This window comes from Sinocyclocheilus rhinocerous, unplaced genomic scaffold, assembly GCF_001515625.1.
Source record: "Sinocyclocheilus rhinocerous isolate Xijiao unplaced genomic scaffold, SAMN03320098_v1.1 scaffold65, whole genome shotgun sequence".
NCBI lineage: Eukaryota > Metazoa > Chordata > Actinopteri > Cypriniformes > Cyprinidae > Sinocyclocheilus > Sinocyclocheilus rhinocerous.
The window spans coordinates 425,187-452,582 of NW_015662000.1; the positions used below are offsets into that span (position 1 = coordinate 425,187).

Sequence of the window (27,396 nt, forward strand, 5' to 3'; positions counted from 1 at the left end):
CTCTCTCTCTCTCTACCGTTAAGTAACTTGTGCATTGTTTTACTTGTTTTTGACGTATCCGACCGAACTACAAACTTTCCAGCGATGTCTGTGAGAAAGGTATATTCACTCGACAAGCTCGCGCATCTGCGCCGCCGCGCACTCAATCCACTCAGCGTGATTTGCTTACCAGCTGGTAAGCAAATCAGCTATACAGGCATTAATACTGAATGTTTTATATTCATTGCATACATATACTTCGTAGACATCCTTAATCTCTAATAACTCCATTCTGCTGTCTGTTGTTCTGTTGTCGGTGTTTCATTGTCTGAATATGGCACTTAACACATGCTGTGTGGTATCGGCATTTGGTATCGGGGCATTTTAACGAGTACGAGTACGAGTACAGGAGCTCAGTATCGGGCCCGATACCGATACCAGTATCGGTGCATCCCTAATTTCAAATAAATGTAATGTGCTAAAAACTTTTGCATTTTTTCCCCATCATATTTGTCTTTCACAGTAGCCAGGTTTCCATCCATGAATTTTTTGTGAAAAAATATTTAGCGCTTCAAAATTTTTACCGATATAGCTGATGGAAATGCCATTTATCGATAAAATTTACCAGCAGTTCCCATGTTCATGGTGTTGCTCACATTAAAGCAAGTTTCCCTGTAGTTCAAAATCGCATTAAATCATATTCATTTTATTAAATTTCATCTAAAATTATTTTATATTTGGTAAGAAAAAGACAAGTTACCTCTCAAACATACTTATCTTAATTTGATGTTTCTTTAGTAGCCTACATTTACGTTATTTTTTACAGTGCACTGCTCAGTTTAAATAGCCTGTAGTCCGTGCCGTTCAGCATGACCACCATACCCCCATGATATTATGCCAAGCACATTTTGTTTTACGTGGATATTGGAACGCGAAGTACAAAATTTTAAATTAATATATTTTGGCTTGTTAGTAGCTTTTCATATTTTTTTTATTCTTGTTTTGTTCTGAGTTCTGTTCTACCATTAAATTTAAAGTATTTGTTGTGGAGTGAGGGGAACTAAAATAGCATGGTTTTCAATGTTGAAAACATTGGCTGGCTGTATTTTATTATGACAATTAACAGGCTGTGTTGTAGAGTTAGCAATGCTTAACTGCGCAAGTGAGGCGCCGGCACGATCGCTTGTTTTTTTTTCCTTATAAAAGTGGAAACAACTTACACCGTCTACACCGGACGCGAGCGGCGCAGCAGCTGTCGCATCCGGTGTAGACACGGTGTTACTATACTCCTTCATTTGTGGTCATATGAGAGTAAGACATTATTCACAACTATTCTAAATAGTCCTTTATTTGTGTACATTCACAATAAAAACAAAACATTGTGTTTTTGTAAAATAAAGGAAACAAACAGGATGCCGCTTTCTCAAGAGCGCATCACAAAAATGAGCCGAAATTCTGCATTTAGGCTGATAATTGTTGCACAGTTTTTTTTTCTTTCGTTTTGTTAATTTATTATTTAGAAAAATATATTTCACATATAGTCCTATTTATTTCTTTTATATATAGCTTTATTATGTTTTTCTCCATTCGCAGAAGCGCTGCAGGTGCGTGATGTGACCATGTGAATCCTCACGTTCTGTTGTGTATGCTGCTTTTTGCGTGTATAAAATGAATCCCAGGAAAACAAATTTAGGTATTTTTATTAAGTCACAGCCATGTATCAATTCAAATTTCATTTAATTGTAATTTAACATAATCTTGTCAGTTAATAATGGCTTAACGGCAGTCGGTTGTTGGTTAGGAGAAATAAAATAACCGAAATGAACATTTCCTCTAAAAGTTCATCAGAAAAATAATGATAGGCTAATACAACTGCACCTATTTATGAATAATGCTTGATGATCAAGTATCTAAATAGTCTATAACAAAGTACAAAAAAACCAACTCATGACACTTGTTAAAAATAATTTAATGCAGGCCTATTAAATTTAATAATATGCTATATAATAAAGTTTTGTTTCAAATGGATGAAGAACAGGCTACTAGTCTATATAATTTACGCAATAGGTGAAATTATGTATGGAAACAGCTCAAGGACATTTTTACACCAAAACTTATGCGACAATTTGTTTTTTAGGGATGACGTCATAACGCACACCATTTTATCGGTAAAAGGCCAGTTGGATGGAAACAGACTGTAGACAGAAATTTTCGCAAAGTTTTTTTACGCATATTCTCTTTGTCAGCGCAAAACAGCGCAAAAACTGGATGGAAACTTGGCTAGTGATAAAAGCTAAAGCTAAAGAACCAGGTTCTTTAATATTTTAATGGCATGTTTACATAACTATAGACTTAATACAGCTTGTACTTGTAGTTTGTTAATTTGTGGAGGCATCCAGATGTTGAGTGTTTAATGAAACCATGTAATTATTAGGTAACTCATTTTGCTTTTGTGCTCTGAGAGAGTGCAGCCTAGCATGAACATTTCTCTATGCGTAGTCAAGTACAACACTAACACCCAACACCCTCCTTTGTCTAAGAGAAAACAGACTGCAAAAATCTGTGTTTGAGCCTTTCTAGCTGAAGTGTTGATGCTCAGTGAGGTAAAAAGTGTTCAGTCAGCTCATTTGATTTCAACATATTTATAAACCGCTATTAAATATTAACAAAGAGAGTGTGAAAACAAAAACAGGTAGTCAGATCGCACAGCAAACAATGCCTAAACTTTTCCCAATCTTAACCTCGGCTGCGCCCCGTCCTTGGGAGAACAGAGGTGAGAAGAGACGAGTGGAGGGAGGTGAGGTAGACAGCCGTCTGAGCGCTTCACATCAGCTCTCCCTCTGTCTGACAGATTGACGGATGAACAAAAAGGACTTTTATCTTATTTTGCCAAGGTCTGGCAGTCATTCAAGGTCTATTAAGCATAAATAAATGCAGCTAGAATGGACACAGCTCCCCACTCCACCAAATGAACACATATGATTTACAGGAAATCTATAGCTCCTTGTTTCAGGCGAATTTATTAAGGTGTCAGGACATGAATCTGACTGCCTCAAGTGCTAGACATTGGTATCAGAAGACGCTCTACATTATCATAAATCGAAGGATTGAAAGCTCATAACTGCTGGTACAGATCAAGGATACAGGCAGTGTAGATGTCATATCAATTATAGAAATGCAATAAAACGATCAAGAATTTAAGAGGTTTGCCGCAAGTCCCCACCAGACTCGGTGTGTGTGTGTGTGTGTGTGTGTGTGTGTGTGTGTGATTTATTTTAATATTGTTCTTTTGAATTACAATTGAAATGAATTAAATGTACAGTATAAATAAATTTTAAAAAATGTATCATAATTTCCACAAAAATATTAAGCAACAAAAACTGTTTTCAGCATTGGTAATAATAAGAACAATTATTGATTATTGACAACCAATAATAATTGCTATAATATTATTTGTATAATATAATATCCTTCAGAAATCATATTAGAATGATTTCTGAAGGATCATGTGATACTGAAGACTGTGGTAATTGCATTAATTTTAAATTATAATAATATTTCACAATACTGCTGTTTTTACTGTTTTTTACTGTTTTTAAAGTAATGCTATATTCTTTTTAAAGATTAGCATTTATAATTATAGATTTTATATAATTTTAAAAAACAACTTCTATAATAATTCTATAATCAATTCTATATTTTATGATTCAGAAATATAGACAATATGAAATGCTACTGAAATATTATAATATTGTATTGATTGATAATATAAAGAATAAAATGTATAATTATATATTTTGCTGGTTTGTACAGGAATTCCAGTCCTGCAATACCCTCCCTTGCCCGGATCTAAAGAAGACCACTCAATGGACCCCATGGACGCCGGTGAATATCTCAGACAATGGAGGCCACTACGAGCAGCGGTTCAGGTACACCTGTAAGGCGAGGGTCCCGGAGCCCAGCCTGCTGGAAGTAGGGAGACAGCGGATTGAGATGAGGTACTGCTCCAGCGACGGATCCACGGGATGCTCCACAGATGGTGAGATCTCATTCTGTCTCTCTTCCCTGCAATTCTTCATTTGTCACTCAGCTTTTTCCTTTTGTCTCCTCTCATCCTGCTTTTTCTCCCTGTGTCTTTGATGGAGTGAGCCCATAGTGACTTTGAGGCAAGCCACTTGATCTATTTGTCCATCGGTGGAAAGACAACATGATGTGCTCCAGTGCTTCTCTCTTTCGTTCTTTCTTTCACTCTCTCTCTCTTTCTCTCATCAATGTGGGCTCACTACATCAGTTTTTGGAGTGTCGTCTCACCCAACACAAGTGCTCTTGGCTGCATTCTGCCTCAGAGAGACACGAGGAACATGCTAATGAAGTCAAATCAGTGAATGTGATTTCTCTCAGTGGTTGGGGGTCTTCCTGTCTGGAAAAGTGCAACACTTGCACTTAATTTTATTTATTTACCTCCCTGCATTAGGTTTCACATCTGTGAACTAGCTGTGGTTACAACAAGCTGTTAACTGACGAGTTACGAGAGTCAAAGTGGCACCGAGATATTACACAGATATATGCAGTGAAAACCCTGTAACAGTAAAGTTTGTTTTTGAGAGATGTTTATAGACACTAATATTCTACAGTCACGCTCTGATCTTCAACAGACATTCACTATGCCACACACAAAGCTAATGACAAGAACTCTTTTAGGCTATTTTTCTTTGCTTTTCCATCTCACTAATTTCCATTTCGTTTTACGAGCGACTGAGCTAAAATGAAAAAAAAAAAAACATTCAGAGCAGCACAGAAACATTTAATTTGCTAGTTTGTGGAAGTCTTCTGTTGCTTTTAAATGCAGCTTTTCCATTTGAAAGCTGAAATACAGGAAATCAATGAGGATTTTTTTAAAATGTTAATTGTGTGTTGAGTTGCGTGTATACACAGACACATATATATATATATACATGCAAACATAAGTAATACAGTATTGTTGAGCATAAGATAATTCTTTACGTTCACATGCATATACAGACAGGTTAGTTTTAATTTTTCTGTTTAGTATTGCATGCAATCTGTATATCTCTGACACTCATATGATTCATCAGTGCTGCATCAGTATAATTCATAAATATTAAGTGCCCAACATACACATGAATAATTTCTGCATTTTAACCATTATTTAGCTTGAAGCACCCAGCTATACCGCTGCATGGCAGATGTTTGTGGACAGTGGTTAACATACTGCATATCGTACAGAGGAGGCCTAGTCCCATAATCACCTCCACACTAAAGATGTGTGTTGATGTCAGTGAAGCCACAAGGGAAGATGAGTTCTGAAATGAATGGGCTGCCACTTGGCCAAGATTTAGCCTCACGTCTCGGCTGGCCCATATCGATTTGAATCCGTAAGCCATGCCGTGTGAAAGAGAGGGTGATAAAGCACAGCGTCTCATTGCATAGAGTTCATGTGGAACAATCTAGAGTGGAGGAATGACTGTATGTGGTTACATTAAAGTTCTAAACTAGAATATTGTCAAGCATTACACAATCAAACTCATAGAATTACTGCAAGATGATGATTTGGGTTGAAAATGTGATTTTTTTAACCTGCACTTTTGGATTGTTTATGGGTTGTATTTTGTGTTGCTAAGACACTAAATGCTACATATTATGTAAAAATTGGCTCTTTACTTTTTGTAAAATGTATTTATAAAAGCACAAGGACATTCAGTTGTCTGTAGATAAACTGAGTTAGCAGGGCCCTGGAAGTCACCTTGGCTTTGTCAAGTTGAAGTCACGTGTTTGTTGCTATTTTGTCAAGCCTTTGAGGTCTGAGCCTCTTTCTCTGTCTAATATCAACATTATGAAAGAAACAAGATCAGTAGAATCAGCCCTGGCTGACATTTTCAGATTGGAAATGCATTTGATGCAGGTTTTTTTTTATTAGGCAAATGTAAATCGGCTTTGTGCAGATAAGGTTCCTTGATTTCTCTGCTGTCTTTTTGAGGAGCAAATTAAAGAAATTATCAGTGTCCGCAGCAGCTGGTCGTTATTTACACAGATTCAGGAGCTTTACTTAGTGAGCTGCGGTCCATTTACTTAATTATAATAAGTAGATTAACCTGAATAAAAATATAAAACAATGTCAGATAACAACATCACTTTCTTTGATAAACTGCTGCCTGTATTTGTTCAAACCTTGATGGTCATCAGTTAATTTACTAGTGTTTATAAGTTTAAAAGTTCTGTCCTCTGAGATTATTCAACGTATGAATGGATGACAGTCAGCTAGTCGTCTAACACATTTTCAGCAGTGCTTAAATTAACATGCAGACAGTGCGCTGGGCTTTATCTTTTAGACATTTTACATGGTAAAAAAAAAAAACACTCTGAAAAATCTTTAAATTCTGCCCCTTTATAATGCTACTGCTATAGCCATATGCATTCAGACATATAAACTACAGTTCAAAAGATTTTTTTAAAGAATGTAATACTTTTATTCGTCAAGGATGCATTAAATTAATTGAAAGAGACATTGAAGACATTTATAAGGTTACAAAAGTTTTCCGTTTCAAATAAATTCTGTTCTTTTGACCTTTCTATTCATCAAAGGATCCTAAAAAAATGATTACTGTATCCACAAAAATATCTTTAAAATATATCTATAAAATAACTTTTTTCAACATTGGTAATAATAAGAAATGTTTCATATTAGAATGATTTCTGAAGGATCATGTTACACGTTTGATCAATTTACTGTGTCCTTACTGAATAAAAGTGTTATAATTATTTATTTACCCCAAAGCACAACTGCTTTCAATATTGATAATAAAAAAAAAATGTTTATTGAGCAGCAAATCAGCATATTAGAATGATTTTAAGAATCAGACACTGAAGACTGGCGTAACGATGCTGAAAATTCAACTTTGCATCACAGGAATAAATGACATTTTAAAATATAATACAATCGAAAACTGTTCTTTTGAACTGTTACTGTTTCTGTTATTTTTAATCAAAAATATGCCACCTTGGTGAACACGAAAGAGTCTTTCAAAAACTTTAAAAAATCTTTCCAAATCTTTCCAGTCTTTGTCTGTTGTCACATATTGCAGTTTTTTGACCATGTCAAATTAAAAACAAACTGTTTCTTATATGCCTAACCCCTAAAAAAACATATCTGATCAGGGTCATGTGAACCTCAGACCAGCCTAATTATTGTTAATTAGTTATGTTAATAGTTGTTCAGGCCAACCCACTGATTAGTCAATCTAAATTGGGTAGTTTATGCAAACCTGTTAAAATGAGGTAATAATTTGCAATTTAATGAACGCAGTTTAGAAACTAAGAGGGCGATTACAAATGTTTAGTGTGCAAAAAAACGCTCTGTAGCTTTCGTTACAATACAGCACCATTTTTCTTTTAGTGCAAGTGTTTAACACTTAACCTTCAGTACAATAAAAATCAATACATGCACCATTATGTCTATTTGTTTGCTGGAGTAATGGCAGTGGCTAGAGTGAAAATGCTGCCAAACAGTCAAGCTACTTATCTTAAAACCTTGAGTTTCTTTGCAGCATAAGCCAGAGGCTGTAACTGATGATGGCCCAGGTTTGTAATTTGGCTATGAGTGATGCCTTCATTTATCTCAGAAACAATAGCACATCATTTTAGCATGTGACTTTAGCACTATTTTCTCATCTAAATACCGTGCTGCACGGACAGCTCCATCTCTGCGTCTCTGTCTTTCTCTCTTTTTTTCTTTTTTTCTTTTCTCCTCCTTTTCTCATAGAAGCGGCTGATATCTCCAAGGCTATTTACTGTCGGCTCCCTACAGATCTGCCATCAGTTAGAATCCCACTCAGTGTCAGATTCTGCAGACCTTAGGATCTCAGCTGGCAAATTTCTCTGTGGTGCATTACACACACATGTCCTTGGATACAAAATAGAAAATTTCACTGTCAGTGATTCTGGTCTCAACCTTACACAGTCAGGCCCAAAAAGTCTAAGAGCGCATCTGAAAATCTGGGATTAAAAATCAAGTTTAAAACTGAATAGAAACTTAAAACTTTTGCAGTTCGTGCATCTCAAGTGCTGCTTTTGTTAAAGCAAAACAGAAGCAAACCAATGACATTGTGATTTTTTTTTTTCAGTTTAGTTTTTCTTTCAAATTATGATCATATATGTAATTTAAGCACAAATTTTATTTAATTACATTAATATATTTTGTAATTTAAAAGCATAAACAAATAAGTTGAATTTGTATTAAAAACATTATTTTTGAAAATTACAAAGAATCTAATTTATTAATTAATAAAAACTATTAGACTAGTTTTACTATTAGAAACATATAATATTATTATATATACATTTTTAGAAAACTACTAAATTATATTTAATAATTACAAATTAATGTAATTTCTAATTGAAAAAGATGTTAAATTATATTCAGTATTTACAAATCATATCATCCATTATTTTAAAAAAAATATTAAATTATATTTAATAATTACAAATTAATATAATTTCTCATTTAAAAAGCTGTTAAATTATATTCAGTAATAACACATTTATAATACAATTTATAATAAAAAATGTTTGATAGTAACAAATATAATATAACTTATGATTTAAAAACTGTTAAAATATATTAATTTGTTACAAATAATGTTTTAGTATTTTAGGTTATATTTAATAGCCTAATTTATTAATTACAATTAATATAATTGGTGACTTTTAAAGGGGTCATATGAAGTTGCTAAAAAGAACATTATTTTGTGTATTTGGTGTAATGAAATGTGTTTATGCGGTTTAAGGTTCAAAAAACACATTCTTTTCCACATACTGTACATTATTGTTTCTTCTCTATGCCCCGCCTTTCTGAAACGCATCGATTTTTACAAAGCTCATCGGTCTGAAAAGCAAGGTGTGCTGTGATTGGCCAGCTATCCAGTGCGTTATGATTGGCTGAATACCTCAAGCGTGTGACGGAAATGTTACGCCCCTACCATACTGTGATGATGCCCTGTCAGGCCGGAGCGATGATTCATAAACATGAAAACCCATTATAAACAAGGCATTCGTTGCATCCTGTGGAGACATAATTATGGATTATAATGACTTATACTGTCTTTTTACGCGTTGCGTTGCGTTGCGTTGCGTTGCATTGCATCGCGCCGCGTAAACATAAAACCATGTCTGCATTTGAGATCAGAGAAATGACAAACAACAAGTGCTACTCTACACTGCCCAAAACTCGCGTTTGAATCATCAGTGGCAAATTGCAGCGTCAACAATACTACAGCGAGAATAAAAGTTACTCCTTCTTTCTTTGTGTGAACATTTGGGCGGTGTTATGCAAATCTTCCCAGATCGTGACGTAGGTATGTGGGGGCGTGTTAGAACGAGCCGTTTTAGGTAGGTGTGGCTGACTCTTAACTTTTATAAAGAATATCTCTTTGGATTTGAGACTTTAGTCTTTGCAACTTTACAGATCTTCTTTATGCACCAAGAGCTTGTAACACTCCAAAGAGAAAGGAAAAATTGAAATCGCATCATATGACCCCTTTAAATGTTTTTTTTTTAAACACAAATTAATATAATTTGCCATTTTAAAATTTAAAAAAATGTTAAATAAGAAATATGAAATAGAACAGAAATAAAAACAAAGAGAAGCATTTTTTTACCAGTGGTCTCAGATTTTTGGATCCCGCTGTTTATGAGCACCCCACACTGTTCAGTTGACCGTTTGTGTCTCAACTGCTTCTTGCCATGCTAGAATGCTGTATGTCATTGTAATTACATGTATTTGCAGAGGCGTTAACCACCCACTACGCAGACCCATCAGGGAGTCGTTCCTAATTGCCCACCCCCTAACTTTTAATAAGCGCCGGTGACCGCTAGACAGTTTACGACAGCTCTGGGGAATTGCATAAAAGCCACACTCTTAATCCACAAGAGCTATTAATTTTCTTGATTGTGCAGGATATAATGCCACCCATCTCGCTCGGCAGATGTACCGCTGATCCTATTGTCTAACACATGACAGAAGCTGGGATGGGAAAGTTCAATGCATATGCATAAGCGCTGCCTTTTTTAATCGCAAATTTATCTTCTTCGCTTTGCATGGGTTCTTAACAACCAGCAAGCATAGCGAAGTCAAAATCCAATTCCAGAATACGACTTTATACTTTCCTAAAAAATCAATGTAGTCAGTCATTTCTTGGTTAAAGTCATTGAATGCAGCACGATTTGTTTACCTGCGGGTCTAGCATGCACTGACACCTGTGTTCCCTTGCCATTAGCCATCAGAGCCAGGCGCCCCGCTTTGAGGTGTGAGTAGATTATGAAGTAGTCTATTACCTTTGAGAGGGCTGTGTGCTCTGGTGCTGGAGAGATTTTAGGTCGACCCATGTAGCGCCGTCGCCTGCTCCGAATGAATAAATGGCTGTGGCTCACAGGGACTGTCACAGATGGATCTCGCTCAAGGTCAGAGGTACAAACACAGAGGTCACGGTGCAGACAGATACTCTGTGGCAAAAACACTCTGTTTGATAAGATAAATGTTCTTTGACACAAACCCATACAGTAATAGTTGTGAATGGCATGGATAACTATGATGTGAAAATCCATTTTGCTCTCTGAGCTATTCTTTTGAAATAGTTCAGGTGGTATGGATTTAATAATAGATTGATTTGTTGAAATGATAATCTCTGAAATCGAAAACCCTGTCAGGGTTTATTGAAGAGCATCGAATTCCCATGATTTCCCAGGAATTTAATCTGTTTATTCTTGTTTTAGGAGATTTGCTGCGTTCTGGACGTATCTCTGGATTGACCGTAAATGGAGGCTGGTCCGTCTGGGGGTCTTGGAGCCAGTGTAGTCGGGACTGCAGCTCGGGGGTCCGAAACCGCAAACGCACCTGCTCCAACCCCAAACCCAAATATGGAGGAGTCACCTGCCTGGGGCCTGCCCAGGAATTTCAGGAGTGCAATACTACACCATGTCCAGGTTAGCAGTCCTCATACATAAACTTTTTCCAACTTTTTCCATTCATATTTTTGTGACTTACACATCTTCGTTTTCCCCATTCTGAAATTAAATTATATGTATAAATCTAATTTATTATTTTAAGTTTTGTTTGCAATGTAAAAAATAGTTTTTGTTCTAGAAAAAGTATCTTTTGCTCAAATAGGCTGCATTTATTTGATCAAAAAATGAAGTAATACAGTAAAATAATAAAATAAAGTGAAATACAGATAGGGAATCACAATGTAAATAAAAAAGTGAAATATTATTATATTTTTAAATAACTGTTTTCTATTTTAATGTATTTTAAAATGTAAGTTATTCCTGTGATTTTATAACTGAATTTTCAGCAGCCATTACTCCAGTCTTCAGTGTCACGATCTTTCAGAAGTCATTCTAATATGCTGAATTTTGTATTTTTGTCTAAACTTTTTTTTCAAGATTATTTGATGAATAGAATAAAGTTCAGCATGAACAGCACTTATTAGAAATAGAAATATTTTGTAACACTATAAAGTCTTTACTGACACTTTTGATCAATTTAATGCATCCTTGCTGAATAAAAGCTGAATAAAAAAAATCTTTTGAACAGTAGTGTATATTTGTCACCTACAAAGACTTCACCAATTAACCAAAAGTAAATTAAATGATTTTATTTATAAATATCATATATTTAAATTGATAACTAAACATTTTATTCATTATGTATGTGAAAACATTTCATCAAAGCCAGCTTGTGATAAATTCATTTTCTATAGATGTTCAAATAAATTCTTAAACTACAGTTACAAACAACAGAAATGTGCTGTTTGTTGTGTACCAGTTACATCGTAGTTTGGCTTAATGGAAAATCTTCTGAAAGAGGAGAACATATCCTCCAGTCGAGCACCAGCACTTATTTGGTGGAAAAAAGAACACTGCGTTTACTTTAAAAAAAAAAAAAACATCATACAACACAAATAGAATTCAGACTTATCCATTCTTTCTTCAAATGTTTATATGGAAGCAATCATAAAAACTGTCCTTTTTCAGTTTGTTACTGGTGTGCAGGGAATAAAGAAGGATTCCAGACATCAACAAGTGATAAAAGTAAGACACAACCCACATTTGCGAGTGGTATTTGTACGAGTAGAAGACAGCCTCCCTGTTTTAAGGTGCGAGGACCTCAATTTGCCGGTGGAAATGGAGAGAAATCTCAGTGGCATCGTTGTGTCTAATCACATTTCAAGCTAATTACACCGGCAGTGACGGGAAAGCAGGATTCAGTCATTAAAAGGCTTGTGACAATGGTGTACACCCTCTCTAAAGTTGAAGGAGGGGAAAAAGCTCTCTAATTAAATGAGCGCTCATCGTTATGTGTGCTGGAAATATGCTGTCTAAAATGGAAATGCGCTACTTGGGTATTTTATGATACCTAACGATGAACAAGACACAATCAGGCAATGCGGAATTTGTTTTGCAATCGTAATTAATCAATAGCCTGTTTTTGGAGAGTTGTAGTTTATAACTCTTGCTTGATATGCTGGAAAGCTAATTGCTCCTGCTTAATTTTACAGAAGCTGTTTTCTAACTGGAAATCACATATTTCCTGTAAAGTGACAGTAGCAAGACCAACGGGACTGCTCCAGTAACAAAGACCTCCAGAGGTTTTAAGACCTGATTAGAATTATTTATATTTTTCTCCGCAGGAGTAATTGCTAACAGATCAGGAATCGCAGCGCAAATTTTATAAAAGCGGCAGATGACAGATTGTACAGCAAACTATGTGAGCACACTGTCGATCAGTAACTGTGCTGTGCACTTCACTAAGTTAATTCAGTCCTTGTCTACTTCCAATGAAACGTCTTAGTAGCGCTTAGATTCAATAGCCCCTTTGTACAGGCGACGACAGAATAATACAGATGACTTTCATCAAGCGTATCCCAGCAGGAAGCTTGGAAAAGAACACATCAAATTGCTCTACACCTCCATAAGCGTCTCTGAACCGGAGCTTGTCTGTGACCAGTATTCTGACTGTGTCTTTTATTGGTTCCTTCTTGCCGAGCTAAATCTTTATACGTTCAAAGTCAGACCTTTGAAATGCATTATTTTGTTTTGAGAGAGGCAGACGGAGGTCTCGCGGTTGCAGTTGTGGAGGATCTGAAACGAATGAATCTTTTTTTTGTTGCAGGCCACAAGGGTGAAATGAAATGATCAGTCACGCCGGGGCAGACATGAGCTGATTTGTCATTTTTCGCAATAGAGAAGTTATAACAGATGATAAAATGCAATATTTCGTTTACTTATGTCTTTTATATAAAAAAGTCACCTTTTCTGGTTTTTCTCCAACAATGGGAGATACAGTCAACAACACATATAGTTATAAAACCTTTACTAGTAACTATCCTGAGCTGTTACTTCAAAGGCAACAGACAGGAAAAGGTGCATTTGAGCTTCCCAAATCAAAATTGGGCACTAGTTTTAAAAATCTTTTATTCTGCTAGAATGAAATACACTAGAAAAATTGGAGTAGGATTTACTTTGAAGCAATTTTCTCTCAGAAATTGCTAGTAAATTTCACAAATAATTACAAAGAAACAGTAAGTAACACATTTAATTAAATGGGATCTTTTTAAAGTAGAAAGACTGAAATAGTAATTTCTTGAAAAATGTACTCTCCAAAATGTACTTTTTGTTGCATTTACAACTTTTGCATTTGAAAAATATTTTCGGCAATATACAAATGTTGCAGGGCTGTCACGATATCAGAATTTCACTACACGGTTATCATGGCTAAAATAATTCATGATAACAGTATTATATAAATGTCTATAGAAATTTTAGGGAAAAAAGGTTTCAGTCAAATTTATCTTTAATTAGATTTTTTTGTTTGTTTATTTTTTATTTTTTGCTATGAATCCCCCGCCCCCCAGTTCATCAAATAAAGCAATCATATTTCTTAAACCGTTCAATTAATATGGATTATTTTTACAATGCCTTTATGACCTTTTTGTATCTTCTAAGTTTTGGTTACCTGGATTTTCAGTGGAGGGACAAAAACCTCTCAGATTTCATTAAAATATCATAATTTGTGTTTCGAAGATTAACCAAAGTCTTATGGGTTTGGAAAGACATGAGGGTGAGAAAATGACAGAATTTTCCTTTTTTGGTGAACTAACCCTTTAAGACATTTTACCACAAAATTGGAATAATATGCAAACTTTATAAAATGTAAAAAAAAAAAAAAAAAAGACTTATTTCCTAGACAATAATGTCATTTGCTGAACTAAATATTCTGAGATCATAGCACAAATGCTGTTTTTAAGTATTTTTTAATAAAAATTTTAAATATTTGTAGCATACTGTATACCGTTTAGCATACAGTTTTTTAATAGCAGCCAATATACTGTGCACTATACAGTAATCAGTATGCTAATATTTCATACTAAACGCAGCCTAAATCTACTCATGTCGGTGACTCTCACCCCTCTTCCACAAACCTGTCAGACGGCTAATGCTAATGTAAAATGAGACTCAGTATGCTTGTTTTCCTTTAATTAGTTCCAAGACAGTCGTAGTGTTTCGTGAGTTGTTCTCTGTTCCCCCAGTTGTCGCGGGTGATGACCCTGAGCTTGGCACTCGCTGAAGAGGGGAGGGAGTGAATTGATGGTTCGTTTAGCCTCATTAATTAAAGCAGGGGTCAGAGTGAGAGCGCGAGGGAGAAGCAGAGCTCCAGAGCAGATTGTGTGAACAGCCTCTCTTCTCATCAACCCCCGGATTCCCAGCAGTCTTAGCATCTGGATTTAGCTGGTTTTAACACCAGATGATTTCATTGTAGTGATCGTATCAGTGACGTCGTTCATTCAGATTGTGGTACTAGATGAATAAATGTTTTGGATCTATTTAAATGAAATGCATATTCACTTGTTAGCAGGCCATCGTTCTTTTAAGAGATTTATATGTAAATGAGCTGTGCTATGATTGGCTAACCTCTTCAAATGTGAAATGAGTCCCAACCCCACCAAATTTCTGAATATTTAATAGGTGCTGTTATCTAAATCATAATAGTTTTGATATTACAAATGTGATGCCTTCTGAATGACCTGTTTTTGCAGATCATTTTCTACAAATGGTTGTCTTATGGAAGTGTACATAATAAATTTAACTCTTTTATTTGTAATATTTTATTTCTTTTAAATCCTGTTTTCCATGATATGTCCCATTTAAATTTAATGACACTAAATATGCTCAGTCTGAATCACTCCTCTTTGCTGAGAAACAGCGAGAAAAGTGTAGAGAAAAAATGTCATGTAACACATTTGCCTTTATTGATATAAACTAATGTTACACATTTAGAGTGGCAATCACACTTGAAATTATTCAGATATAATTATTCTATTTACTTTGAAATGACAGATGCTCTTCCCAAAATTATTCATGACACAAGCGCAGTAGGATTTAGCATGTTTTGACACCAGATGATTTCATTGTAATGATCTTATCAGAGGTAACTATGGTGAAGTCGTTCATTTATATTGTGGTACTAGATGAATAAAGTTCCTGGATCTGTTTAAATGAAATGGAGCACATTCACTTTTCCCCCTTAAACCCGAAACACACTGCATGATTTTTGGCTGTCCCAGACAAAAGATTGGCATCGTGAAACAATCGTGGCGATTTCTGTGATCATGGCTCCTAATCGGTGGTCCTGTGTCGTACAGTGAGAGTCAAAGACGGCCGTTGTCACGGTCTTGTGACAAAAGATAACCTACGATCATATTCTGACAGTGTCAGAAATACAGCATGATCATCGCACAGTGTTTTTTTTTCAATAGACAATTTAGTTTTATGTGACTGTTTTCTACCTTCTCTCATCCTTTTAACAGGCCAATGTTCTTTTTAAGAGTTTTATATGTAAATGAGTTGTGCTATGATTGGCTAACCTCCTAAAATGAGAAATGAGTCACAAACCCACCAAATTGCAGAATACTGAATATGTTCTGATATCTAAATCTTTATAGTTCTGATATTACAAATGTGATGCCTTCTGAATGACCTCTTTTTGAAGATCATTTTGTGTTATGGGGCTACTGTATGTATTTGTATTAAAAATGAACTCTTTTATTTTTATTGTTTTATTTATTTTAAATCATGTTTTCCATGATATTTCCCATTTAAAATTAATGGCACTAAACATGTTTATCTGAATGACTCCTCTTTGCTGAGCTACAGTGTGAAAAGTGTAGAGAACAAATGCATTTGCCCTTATCGATATGAACTGTTGTTACACATTTATAGCTGCTCAAAATTATTCCGAAAAATATTTTCACTATTTACTGAAAGAAATGTAGGATGCTAGTCCCAAAGTTATTCATGACACAAGCACAGTAGTAATTTTAGTATGCTCTTTTCCTTATCTTTCAGTGGATGGGAGCTGGTCGTGCTGGTCACCTTGGTCTAAATGCTCAGTGACATGCGGAGGAGGCCACTACATGCGCACACGCACCTGTAACAACCCTCCACCTGCCTACGGAGGTGACATCTGCCTGGGTTTGCATACTGAAGAGGCCCTCTGCAACATCCAACCCTGCCCCGGTACACACACACACTTTATCACGTGCATGAACTCAACCTACGTGAACTCGCACACACTCACACCTTGAATCCGACAGGAAATTACATGACTTTTTTCGGATATGGAAGCCTTTGTCTTGTACCTGCTTTCCTTTCGTCATGTCTCACGCATAAAGCGGGCCGTGGGGGAATGAAAGCAGAGGAAATCAAAATGTCACACTTCATAGAAAAGCAAATGGTAAAGCCAAATTTGCGATATGAAGATAATATGCATAAGCTCGCAGCAGGGAGTGCAAGAGAGGAGAGCAAGATAAGGCGATTGATGACAGAGTCAAACCTCGCACATTGATCCACGGAAAGGTGAATGGGAGAAGAGAGCTTGTATTCAAATGTCAGTCCATCCATTAGCCAGAACTGTAGTGAGGTTACCGAGTGACCTTTTATTAGCTGCGTTCAGGTCTATCTGTCACACCATTCATTACACGAGCGCATGTGTAGCTGTACAGTGCAGCCGGGAGACAGAGGACGGGATAAGTGAGGGGAATGCTAATCAGAAGACACTGTGAGGAAGTTCTCCTAAACTGGATTCCAAGCTTTTTAGGTTCCATTGTAGAGTATAGTTTAAATTACCTTGGAGGCCAAATAGATAATCAGTTCACTCGTAAGATAACCACATAACACAATTTCAAGCCTTGCCTGCTGGAAAATAAAAGTCTAATCTGCCAAGAAGGTCTAGCTTCTTTGTTTTAAAGCCTCGTTATACTTCAAGCAAATCAAAAATGAACTGATATGACGATTTTGAACAAAATCAGGCCAAAATTAAGTTCGTTCAAGGTCAAAACAGCTTGCCAAACTTTACAGAAAAGTTTGCACCGGTTGGTAAACACCTTTGAACTACCATTGGTCTTTGGCGATTAGGAGGGTGTGGATCTGGGGCTCTGCCTTCTTTGACATGGAAAACCTCTGGTTTATTTCTTCTGTTAAGTATGTTAAGGTCAGACACGAGGAACAACATGAACACAGTGGAGATCTGCTTTATAGTAGAAATTGAAGTTGTAATTCTAATTGAAAGCGACACTGACACATTTTTTCAAGTTGAAAGGGTCATGAAACCCTAAAACATCGTTTTTGAAATCTTAACAGATATGTATGGATTGCACATCAGATAAAACCATATTAGCACTCATTATGTTTATTATTAAGGGCAAGTGGTTTTTCGTTTTTCAGAGCCATTTCTTTCTTCCAGTTTAAAAAGCAAAGTTGATATAATGTAACAAAATGTAAGTTACATGCATCACTGTCATCAGATGCTTTCTTAACTGCTGTTTTCTCACTGTTTTGTATGTTTATTATTGAGAGGAAGGCGTGTAGCGCATATTTAATATTCATCTAAATGGCGCTCATAGCAACACTGGCGGCATTGGGTTGTTCACTAACAGTATGCCGCTGTTTAGGTGTTTTAAACTTCGGTAACACTTTAGAATAGGGAACACATATTCACTATTAACAGAGTTTTCCCTGAACAAACTCCTAATTAGCTGCTTATTAATAGTTAGTAAGGTAGTTGTTAAGTTTAGGTATTGGGTAGGTTTAAGGGATCTAGAATATGGTCATGAAGAATAAGGTGTTAATATGTGCTTTGTAAGTACTAATAAACAGCCAATATGCTAGTAATATGAATGCTAATAAGCAAGTAGTTAATAGTGAGAATTGGTCCTTAAAATAAAGTGTTACCTAAACTTCTTTTTACCCTGAACAACGAAAAAAGAACTTCACTGTGAATATCTCAGGGCCTTTAGAATTAATTTTGGGCAATTTTTGGGCTGGGAGACTAGATAGACCCTGGGCTGGTTTGAAGGGTCTTGAATTCTCCTATTTCAAAACCAGTTAGTTTTCACAACAGTTTTGAAAAATGTTACAGAAGTGGGCATGATAAGCTGCGGCATGCAGCGGAAAGAGGTGAGAAAGAAAACACAACAGTGGCTTCTGATCCAGTCAGTTTTATTGCACTCTCATTGAGTTAAAAGCATCAAAGGTTCCTACAAATGCACATTGCAGTTCACCACTGCACACATCAAAATGAACAAATATATTATACATGTTTTTGTAAGCTCACAGTGCATTACATAAATCCACATATATCCAGTGATAGCTAGATTTTAATGTTCAAATAAAGGCACAGCCATTTGGATTTGCACTCTGCACTCTGAAAATATGAATGTTCTGTTGCATTTTTAATAAGTTTTGAGACTTATTTTGTGACGTTTATATAAGCCATTCGATCATTTATATCAAGAAGCTCTAAAGACCAGTTACATTCACGGTGTGGATGGATCAAGTTTGTGTCAGAGACTCGGGGTATATGGATGAGAATTTATGCCATGCAGAAACACTTACTAGATAGAGAGAGAGAGAGAGAGAGAGAAAGAGAACTTCACATTCCCTCCCCTCTACATCACTTTGCATCTGATTTGGGCTTGTTGTTGTCATGTACAGAGAGCTGGTCTGATTGGTCCGAATGGTCCCCCTGTGACTCATCAGGGTCTCAGGTTCGCCTGCGGCACTGTGACGTCCTGTTTCCCACCGGCAACCAGTGCTCAGGCAACAGCAGTGAAACTCGTGCCTGTCTACCCATCTCCAACTTCATCCCAGGTGGGCACAGAAACCTGCACACATATACACTCAAACACTTGCCATATCGACCCTGGACAAACAAGTATCTTCCCTTATTGACAAGAAGTAATGCGAGACACACCAAACCATTGATTTCTGCAGTGCAGGGATAATTAGCCTCTCATCCTTTGCCCTGTCTAAGTGGCACGATCGAACAAATGCATTACGCTGATATGTTTCGTGTAGCATTTGCATTCATACATTCGATAGCTGAGATACTTCCGCTCCACAAGTTTTACAAACTCAAACATGAGGGTGCTAATTGTAAGAAAGAACATTATATCCGAGTAACTGTACTTAGTTCTCTGATGATGAACTACAATGTACACAGTCACCTCATTTTTAATGTGCTCATCTTTAAAATGATGAGCTATGTGATCTGCCACTTTGTAGAGATAGAAATGGCTAAACGCATGATCGTCAGGGGAGTTAATACCTCGCTTACGGTGTAGCACAGGGAGTGGATTTTTAAGGCCATTCTGTAAATCTTGTGTAAATATTGTCTGGCCTGCAGAGCCCTCATGTCTTTCTCAGAGTAACATTCCATTACAGCTCGTTAGAAAGGTTTTATACCTCATTTACTTCCATTACTGATCATAAAAATGCGTCGCAGGTGCCACTTTCCTTATTCAGCTCTTTGAATTTTGCGATAATAGGTTGAGTTTGAAATTCACTTGCTGTAATGTTCTGAAACTTCTAAAGATCTCATTTACCAGCCTGACGGATTCATTTCCCTGTACTTTTCTTGATTTTTTTCTGATCTCCTCAGAAACGTCTGTTGCACGTTCAAGTCGGGAGGAACAATGGTGTGGAGGTAAGTAGTGTACAAGCAGCCTTATATCGCTCTGCAGGGGTTTATTTTGCAATTATGACCGGCTAACTGTACATTATCCCCTTTATTACTCAGCTACTTTCCAAATAAAAAAGTATATGGACATGAAATATTGATTTGAGTCAAAATGATCCTATTATTCTAGCTTAAAGCTTAGCTTAGATCAGCTGAAATCCTCCTCTAATAAAAAGCCAAGTAATTTTTTTCTTTGCATTAGCTAGCTAACATATATACACTACTGTTCAATAGTTTGGAGTCAGTATTTTTTTTTATTAATACTTTTATTCTGCAAGAATTAAATAAATTGATAAAAATTGACTATAAAGACATTTATATATATACAAATGATTTATATTTTGAATAAATGCTATTCTTTTGAACTTTCTATTTATCAAAGAATCGAAAAGTATCACAGTTTCCACTAAAATGTTAAGCAACGTAACTGTTTTCAGTGTTTATTCAGCACCATATCAGGATATTTAATCATTATGTATCTGCCATCACAAGAATAAATTATAATATAAAATATATTAAAAATAGGAACAAATGTATTTTACTGTTTAATAATATTTTACAAAATTACTGTTTTGTATGATGTATTTTAGATCAAACAAATGTAGACTTGGTGAACCCACCACTGCATTAAAAAAAAAGGTAATTGCGACTATTTCTGACTTTTTTCTTGCAATTGCGATTTTACATCTCCCAATTCTGACTTTTTTTTATCAGAATTGTGAGATATAAACTCTTTCAGAATTTAAAGAGTTTCAGAATTATATAATCTTGCAATTGCGAAAAAGTCAAAATTGCGAGATACAAACTCTCATTAGCGAGAAAAAGTCAGAATAGTTTATCTCACAATTTTGACTTTTTAACTCAGAATTGCGAGTTTGTATCTCGCAATTATGACTTTATAACTGTCAATTGAGAGTTAAAATCTCACAATTCTGACAAAAAATTGCGAGATGTAAACTCATAATTGCGAGAAAAAAGTCAGAATTGTGAGATAAAAAGTCTCAATTACCTTTTTTTTTTTTTTTATTCAGTGGCGGAATCGGCGTTCCATACATGATGACTTCTTACTGAAAATTTTACTGATAATCTTACAGTAGTACATTTAAAAAATAAGTCCTCTAAGGTCATTTTTTTAACAAGTGCAAAGTGATACAACATACATGAAAGTAGCAGTGATATGTTTCCATTGAACAACAGTGAAATATACAGTTCTTTTGTGTATTATACAAACACACCTGACTGTTCAAAGTCACAACTGACCAATAAGAACCCAGTATTCCAGAGAACAACATAATTCTAGTTGCTATTTATCCAAAGTGCATCAAAACTGATGTTCAATACACTGATTACAAACACAATGTGCCTCAAAGCTTTTTTGGGACCCATTAAACAAATGTGCATTTGGAATTGCTTGTCACTGTAAAGTCCTTCCATTTATAGCAATTATTGGCCGTTCATGCAGACTCGCAGGGCAACAGCGATGCTGACTGTAATTTACTGTAGTGTTTAATTGGCTCAGGTAATGGATAATTGATATCCTCTGGATCAATGCTCAAATCCCCAGCCATCATGCTTGTGTCAGATCATTTAGCCATTAGCCGTTTTGCCTCTCTTGCCAGACTTCAATGTGTTCCACATGATCGCCGTGGGTCTGAGCAGCTCCATACTCGGCTGTCTGGTGACCCTACTGGTGTACACTTACTGTCAGAGATACCAGCAGCAGTCCCATGATGCCACAGTCATCCACCCCATCTCTGCCGCCCCACTCAACACCAGCATCACCAACCACATCAACAAACTGGACAAGTACGACTCAGTTGAAGCCATTAAGGTGGGTGTTATTCATTTATACGATCAGCAATATGTTATTCATATGGGAAATGGATGATGGATTTAGTATGTGGTCTGTGTGTGAATGTGTGCGATGTGTCTCGTGTCTAAATCAATTCATACATTCATACACTGCTTTCTCATAAGTGCAGTTTTGATTCAGTTTGTATACTCCGTGTTTGTGTGAGATTGTCTCAAATGAAATCAGAAACCAATATACAGCTCATGTCAGTACATTTCTGAGAATGTTATTGTTGTTAGTGAGTTACTTTAACCCTGAAAAATGAACTTTTCTCTTAAATGTAGTTTTTTATTACATAATGCTTTAAAGTTATGCAGTGCACTTTGAGATTTAGGCACATGGATCATTTTTTCATAAGCACAGCAGAAAATAATGCACGCCATAATTTTCACATTTAGTCAGAAGGACAGTTAAGGCTTCATTAGACTTGAATGCACAAGACTCATGACTAATTACGGAAAGTGCTTCTCAGTTATTGCTTGTTTAGACACTTTTGTGAAGTTGCATATTTCATCAGCTGGATGTATTGCACTAGAATAGCATCACTTGCACAACATCCCAGCTGAAGGGTAATGTAGCAAATGACTCTTTGTTTTACTGTCCTGAGACTGTAGACTGCGAGTTCACTCGCCTTGCTTTCTACTGATGACAAGAATGAATGGAACTTCAAGGCTACATAGTATTATTGCCATGCACAACTTATTTGTCATATTGTTTTTCTCTTCTGAATGCTGTCAGTTTGTTACTGTAAGTATGGAATATATTTTCCCATAAAGGATCCTTAAAGTCAACATGACATCAAATTGACCGTTTACTTTCTTAATATGTATTACTGTGATTTGTCAATGTTATTCTAAAGAAAATGTCTTCGTAATATTTCATCAAAGTGATTTGAAAAGAATACGTAAATGGCTGATGTCACCATGTTAAAAGGGAAAATAATGTTAATTTTAATAGCCAAAGAGCCTTGTGTCGTTCCAAGCCTATACTGTAATTTATTTATTTATTTTTTAATAAAACAGACATTACTGGAGTGTGTTTTACAAGAAAATACTATTTCAGTCTTTCTACTTCAAATTTTTATGTTTAATTTAATGTGTTTCTTTGTAAATATTTATGGAATTTACTAGCAATTTCTGAGTGACTTTCTTTCATCTTCAGAGCACATATTAAGATATTTTTATTATTCAAATTTTTGTTCATCCATTGAAAGTCCACATAACCAGAACATTTGTGCATCAAAAAGTTACACAAAAAGAAATCCATATAAAATAAGTAGTTTAATTCATGTCTTCTGATAAAAATGGATTATGTAATCAAATGGATTGCATGTATGATGTCATTTTGTATTTTTTTGATGCAAAAAAGTTTTGGTTGTGTGGATGGATTAAAATGATACCAGAAATTAAAAACATATTTTTATTTATGTTTCAAAAATAAACAAAAGTTCGGGTTTGGAGCAACATGATGGTGAATAAGTTCAAATAAAATTTTTATTTTCGGGTAAATTATCTGTTTTATGTAATCAAAGTTACTACAGTTATAACTATTATAAATTTATTATGAATCATAATGCGATTAAGAGTGAACTTGACATTAAACCTCGACATCCCAGTCAAAACCTCTCCTTAAAGGGTTAGTTCACCCAAAAATGAAAATTAGGCTGCGTTTTACTCACCCCCGAGGCATCCTAGGTGTATATGACTTTCTTCTTTCAGACGAATCCAGTCGGAGTTGTATTCACTGAAGCAATGCAACACCCGCTGACAGCAATGATAGAGCTTGAAAGATCAAAGACCATTTTTAATATAACTCCGACTGGATTCGTCTAAAAGAAGAACGTAATATACACCTAGGATGCCTCGGGGGTGAGTAAAACGTAGCCTAATTTTCATTTTTGGGTGAACTAACCTTTAAAAGTTAGTTCCCACAAAAGTGGGAGTTTTGGTTTTTTAGAAGATAAATAAACCACCACAATTGACTATAAACTCCATTCTTGTATGAAATAACCTGATGGATGAAAGCTTTTTTCTTTTTTGAAGTCTGTCATTATGGAAGTAAAATTGGTTTGCGAGGGCCGTTTCATGTTGACTTTAATGACAGTTTCACAAACAGACCAAAACCGACAGCGTAGGCCTTCTTTCCGTCTCCTGCTGCCCTGAGGATGATTGTACTCCATTCCTCTTTTCAGCCTGACGTTTCCGTTCTCTTGCCTTTGGACGAGCACCACATTTGCCAGCCTTTGTCTTCTAACACTGGTGTAGCGCGAGGCCTGGAGATTTTCTACTAACTCTTGACCGGCATTACCATCCTCTCCTCTGACTCTCAGACCTCTCACGAATTCCCTGTCCTTCCCCTGACCCTCGTGTACGTGGCAGGTGTGCTCGCCCATTCCTTCTGTCTGCATATGTCACCAGCATTTCCCATCATCCCACAAAGCAGATACTCAGGCTTGTGAGAAGGCAGTGTAATTCTGGTGTCGTGTCGTGATTATGCTTCATTCCTCTTTTCAGCCTGATGTTTCCGTTCTCTTGCCTTTGGACGAGCACCACATTTGCCAGCCTTTGTCTTCTAACACTGGTGTAGCGCGAGGCCTGGAGATTTTCTACTAACTCTTGACCGGCATTACCTTCCTCTCCTCTGACTCTCAGACCTCTCGCGAATCCCCTCTCCTTCCCCTGACCCTCGTGTACGTGGCAGGTGTGCTCGCCCATTCCTTCTGTCTGCATATGTCACCAGCATTTCCCATCATCCCACAAAGCAGATACTCAGGCTTGTGAGAAGGCAGTGTAATTCTGGTGTCGTGTCGTGATTATGGCTGTCTACTACCATTTTGTTGCATGCATTCCCCTCCCCCCCGTCTCTTTTATTCTCTACCTTGTAAATCGGATTAATCTTTTCTTCTGAATTATTATTTTGCTTGCTTGTTACTGCCACCCCACTGAGCTCGGTATTGGCTTACAGCTTTGTTACATTGTTCTTTCTAATTATGTTGAAGTCTGAATAAATAAATTTTTTTTTTTTTTTAAAGCATATTTATATTTTATTTTGAACTTTTTAAATATTTATGAACCATGTCAGCCTAAGTCATTCATTTATCAAAACAAAAACACATAGAATAAACTCTTATTTAATTTGTATATTTCTATTTTATTTTTAACTTTAATATTTATGAACCTTGTCTTTAAATGTTTTATGCTTATATTTTAAATGTTTATTAAAATTAAAATCAAAAAATCAAAATCGAGTCTTAAATATTAAAACAGAGTTCATAAATATAAAAAGATTTTTTAAGAACTGAATAAACATCTTATTTTAATAAACATTTTATAATTAATTATTTTTATACTTTTTGTATAAATTGGCTGATACAGAGGTAGTGTAACCATGTTGAGCATATGGGTGGCAGAAACAACTAAAAATACATTGTATGAAAAGCTTTGTTTACTTAGTCATTTCCATCTGTCTTGATGCTGTGGTGTTTTGACTGCTCTTTTTTATTATTCTGTGAATGATACTAACTTTTCTAGCCGATTTTTTTAAAGTTAGTAATGTATAGTCAGCCAAGTGAATCAGTCTTTTGTTAAACCCTCTTCATGGTTTGGCCATCATTCAGTCTCAAAGCAAGATTTTTGTTCAGTGATTTGTGATTTGATTTCTTCTCTTTTTTTTGCCTAGATCCATATCTTCAATACAGTCTGACTTTTCATCCATGCAAACAAAATCAAGTATTTTCCATTTCTGTTCTCTTATCTCTGTAACTGAAAACATTTTTCTCTCATCTGCAGGCTTTCAATAAGAATAACTTGATCCTGGAGGAAAGAAATAAGTATTTCAACCCTCAGCTAGCAGGAAAAACATATACCAACGCATACTTCACTGACGTCAACACTTATGACGACTTTTAAAAATGGATCTGTGATTCCAATCATCTTCACCACATTAACTTCAGCACCTAGTGATTTTATTTTTTTGCCTCTTTTTCTCCGTGGGTTACCCGGATAAATAAAAAGACATTTTACGTGGGACCATTTTACCATCAAATGCCAATAAAGCTGTACAGAACCATTCTCACAGTTAACAAGGACATCATGCTCTCCAGTTGTGCGGACATCGTTAAATGAAATTGAACTATGGTGGACAAATAAAGCAGGCGATTTGATTCAACCGAGACGCTGATAAACTCTCCCCGCAGAGATGGCACATGGATGCTTTGCATGATCTCATCTGATGTGTTTTGCTTTCATTTATTTGCATGGTTGGTCGCATTCCAGTGTTAGTGGGCGGGGCCTGTGTCCTAAATGGGTGGAGCCTTCTTGGACTGCTTTGTTTCCTGTGCCGAATCAGAAGCCCCTGTGCCTCACTGAGGACCTACGGTGGTCTCCAGTTCATCTGCCTGCCCTATCACTGGGTTTTGCCGCAACAGACAAACACAATCCATATGTAGATACCGCAGTCTCTGAAAACTTTGTTAATGTATCTCTCAATATGGGGCACTTGTTAGTCGAGCTCTTAGTGGTGGGAATCTCTGTGTTTTTGTTGTAAAATACACTTTTCATGACGCATATGTCAGTGTAGCATTTATAGATGAGTCTATTCTGAAAAAAGAAGTGTTAGTTTGTTTCAAAGTAACCCTGTTCAGTCATCAAAACATGACTTGTCATATTAACATTAGTCTTTATGTGGTGTAAGGTCTGCAAAAAAGAGAGAATGTGAAACGCTACAGGACCTTTTTATGTAAAACATTGATCATTTGAATATTATCGACATGTTTCTATTTGTTTAGTTGTTTAATAGTTCAAAATTTCATGAGAAAACAAGTATTATCTGTAAAAACAAACTGCTTTCTAGCACAAAGAACTGCTTTTTCAGCTTTTATTTTCTTTCATTTTCAAATATTTGAATGAATTTACTTAACCATAAACTTAACCATCCATCCATTATGGAGAGGTGCTTGGGAATCCACTTTTTCAATTTCTACTAATTCTTTTCTACTTGTAAAACTTTGTTTGCTTGTTTTATGTGCATAAATTAAAATTGCTTCATATACCTCACTGTGTTCAATCTATGAAATGTGACATGCCGAGTTGTTGCTTGAATTCACTTAGTCAGTGCAGGTTCAATGGAAAAACAACCTGTGGAGACATTTCTGTAAAATATTACATTGCTTCTTACATGTTTTGCCATACTATCAAAGTGAAATGTTCAGTGAGTGGTGGCTGCTAACAGCGCGTTCAGTTTTATGCAAAATGGTTAACTGGACTACTATTACTGCAATTCGGAAATTAAAGCGACTATATCTACGATTTTTTTTCTATCTTAAAATATCAGTTTTAAAATCATTCTTATGGTACACTGACTTCTAATAATTCAGATGGCTTCTCCCAGGTAGCCAAAACGGTTTTGGCCCAATAATGGCCCCGATCCGGCAGGCTGGATAAAATAACTCGGCCTGGCTGCAGTTGCCAGACTCGGC

At 35.9% G+C, this 27,396-nt stretch overlaps 1 protein-coding gene across 1 annotated transcript in view; it reads left to right on the forward strand.

The window, feature by feature from the left end:
- LOC107727199 (semaphorin-5A-like) overlaps positions 1–26,963 on the forward strand; it is a 147,310-nt gene extending 120,347 nt beyond the window's left edge. The window contains exons 18-24 of the mRNA XM_016536991.1: positions 3,793–4,018; positions 10,768–10,977; positions 16,399–16,569; positions 19,045–19,200; positions 19,991–20,035; positions 21,688–21,899; positions 25,709–26,963. Coding sequence (XP_016392477.1) covers positions 3,793–4,018; positions 10,768–10,977; positions 16,399–16,569; positions 19,045–19,200; positions 19,991–20,035; positions 21,688–21,899; positions 25,709–25,828 — 1,140 coding nt within the window. The 3' untranslated portion in view covers positions 25,829–26,963. The remainder of the gene's footprint in view (positions 1–3,792; positions 4,019–10,767; positions 10,978–16,398; positions 16,570–19,044; positions 19,201–19,990; positions 20,036–21,687; positions 21,900–25,708) is intronic.
- The last annotated feature ends 433 nt before the right edge of the window (positions 26,964–27,396 follow it).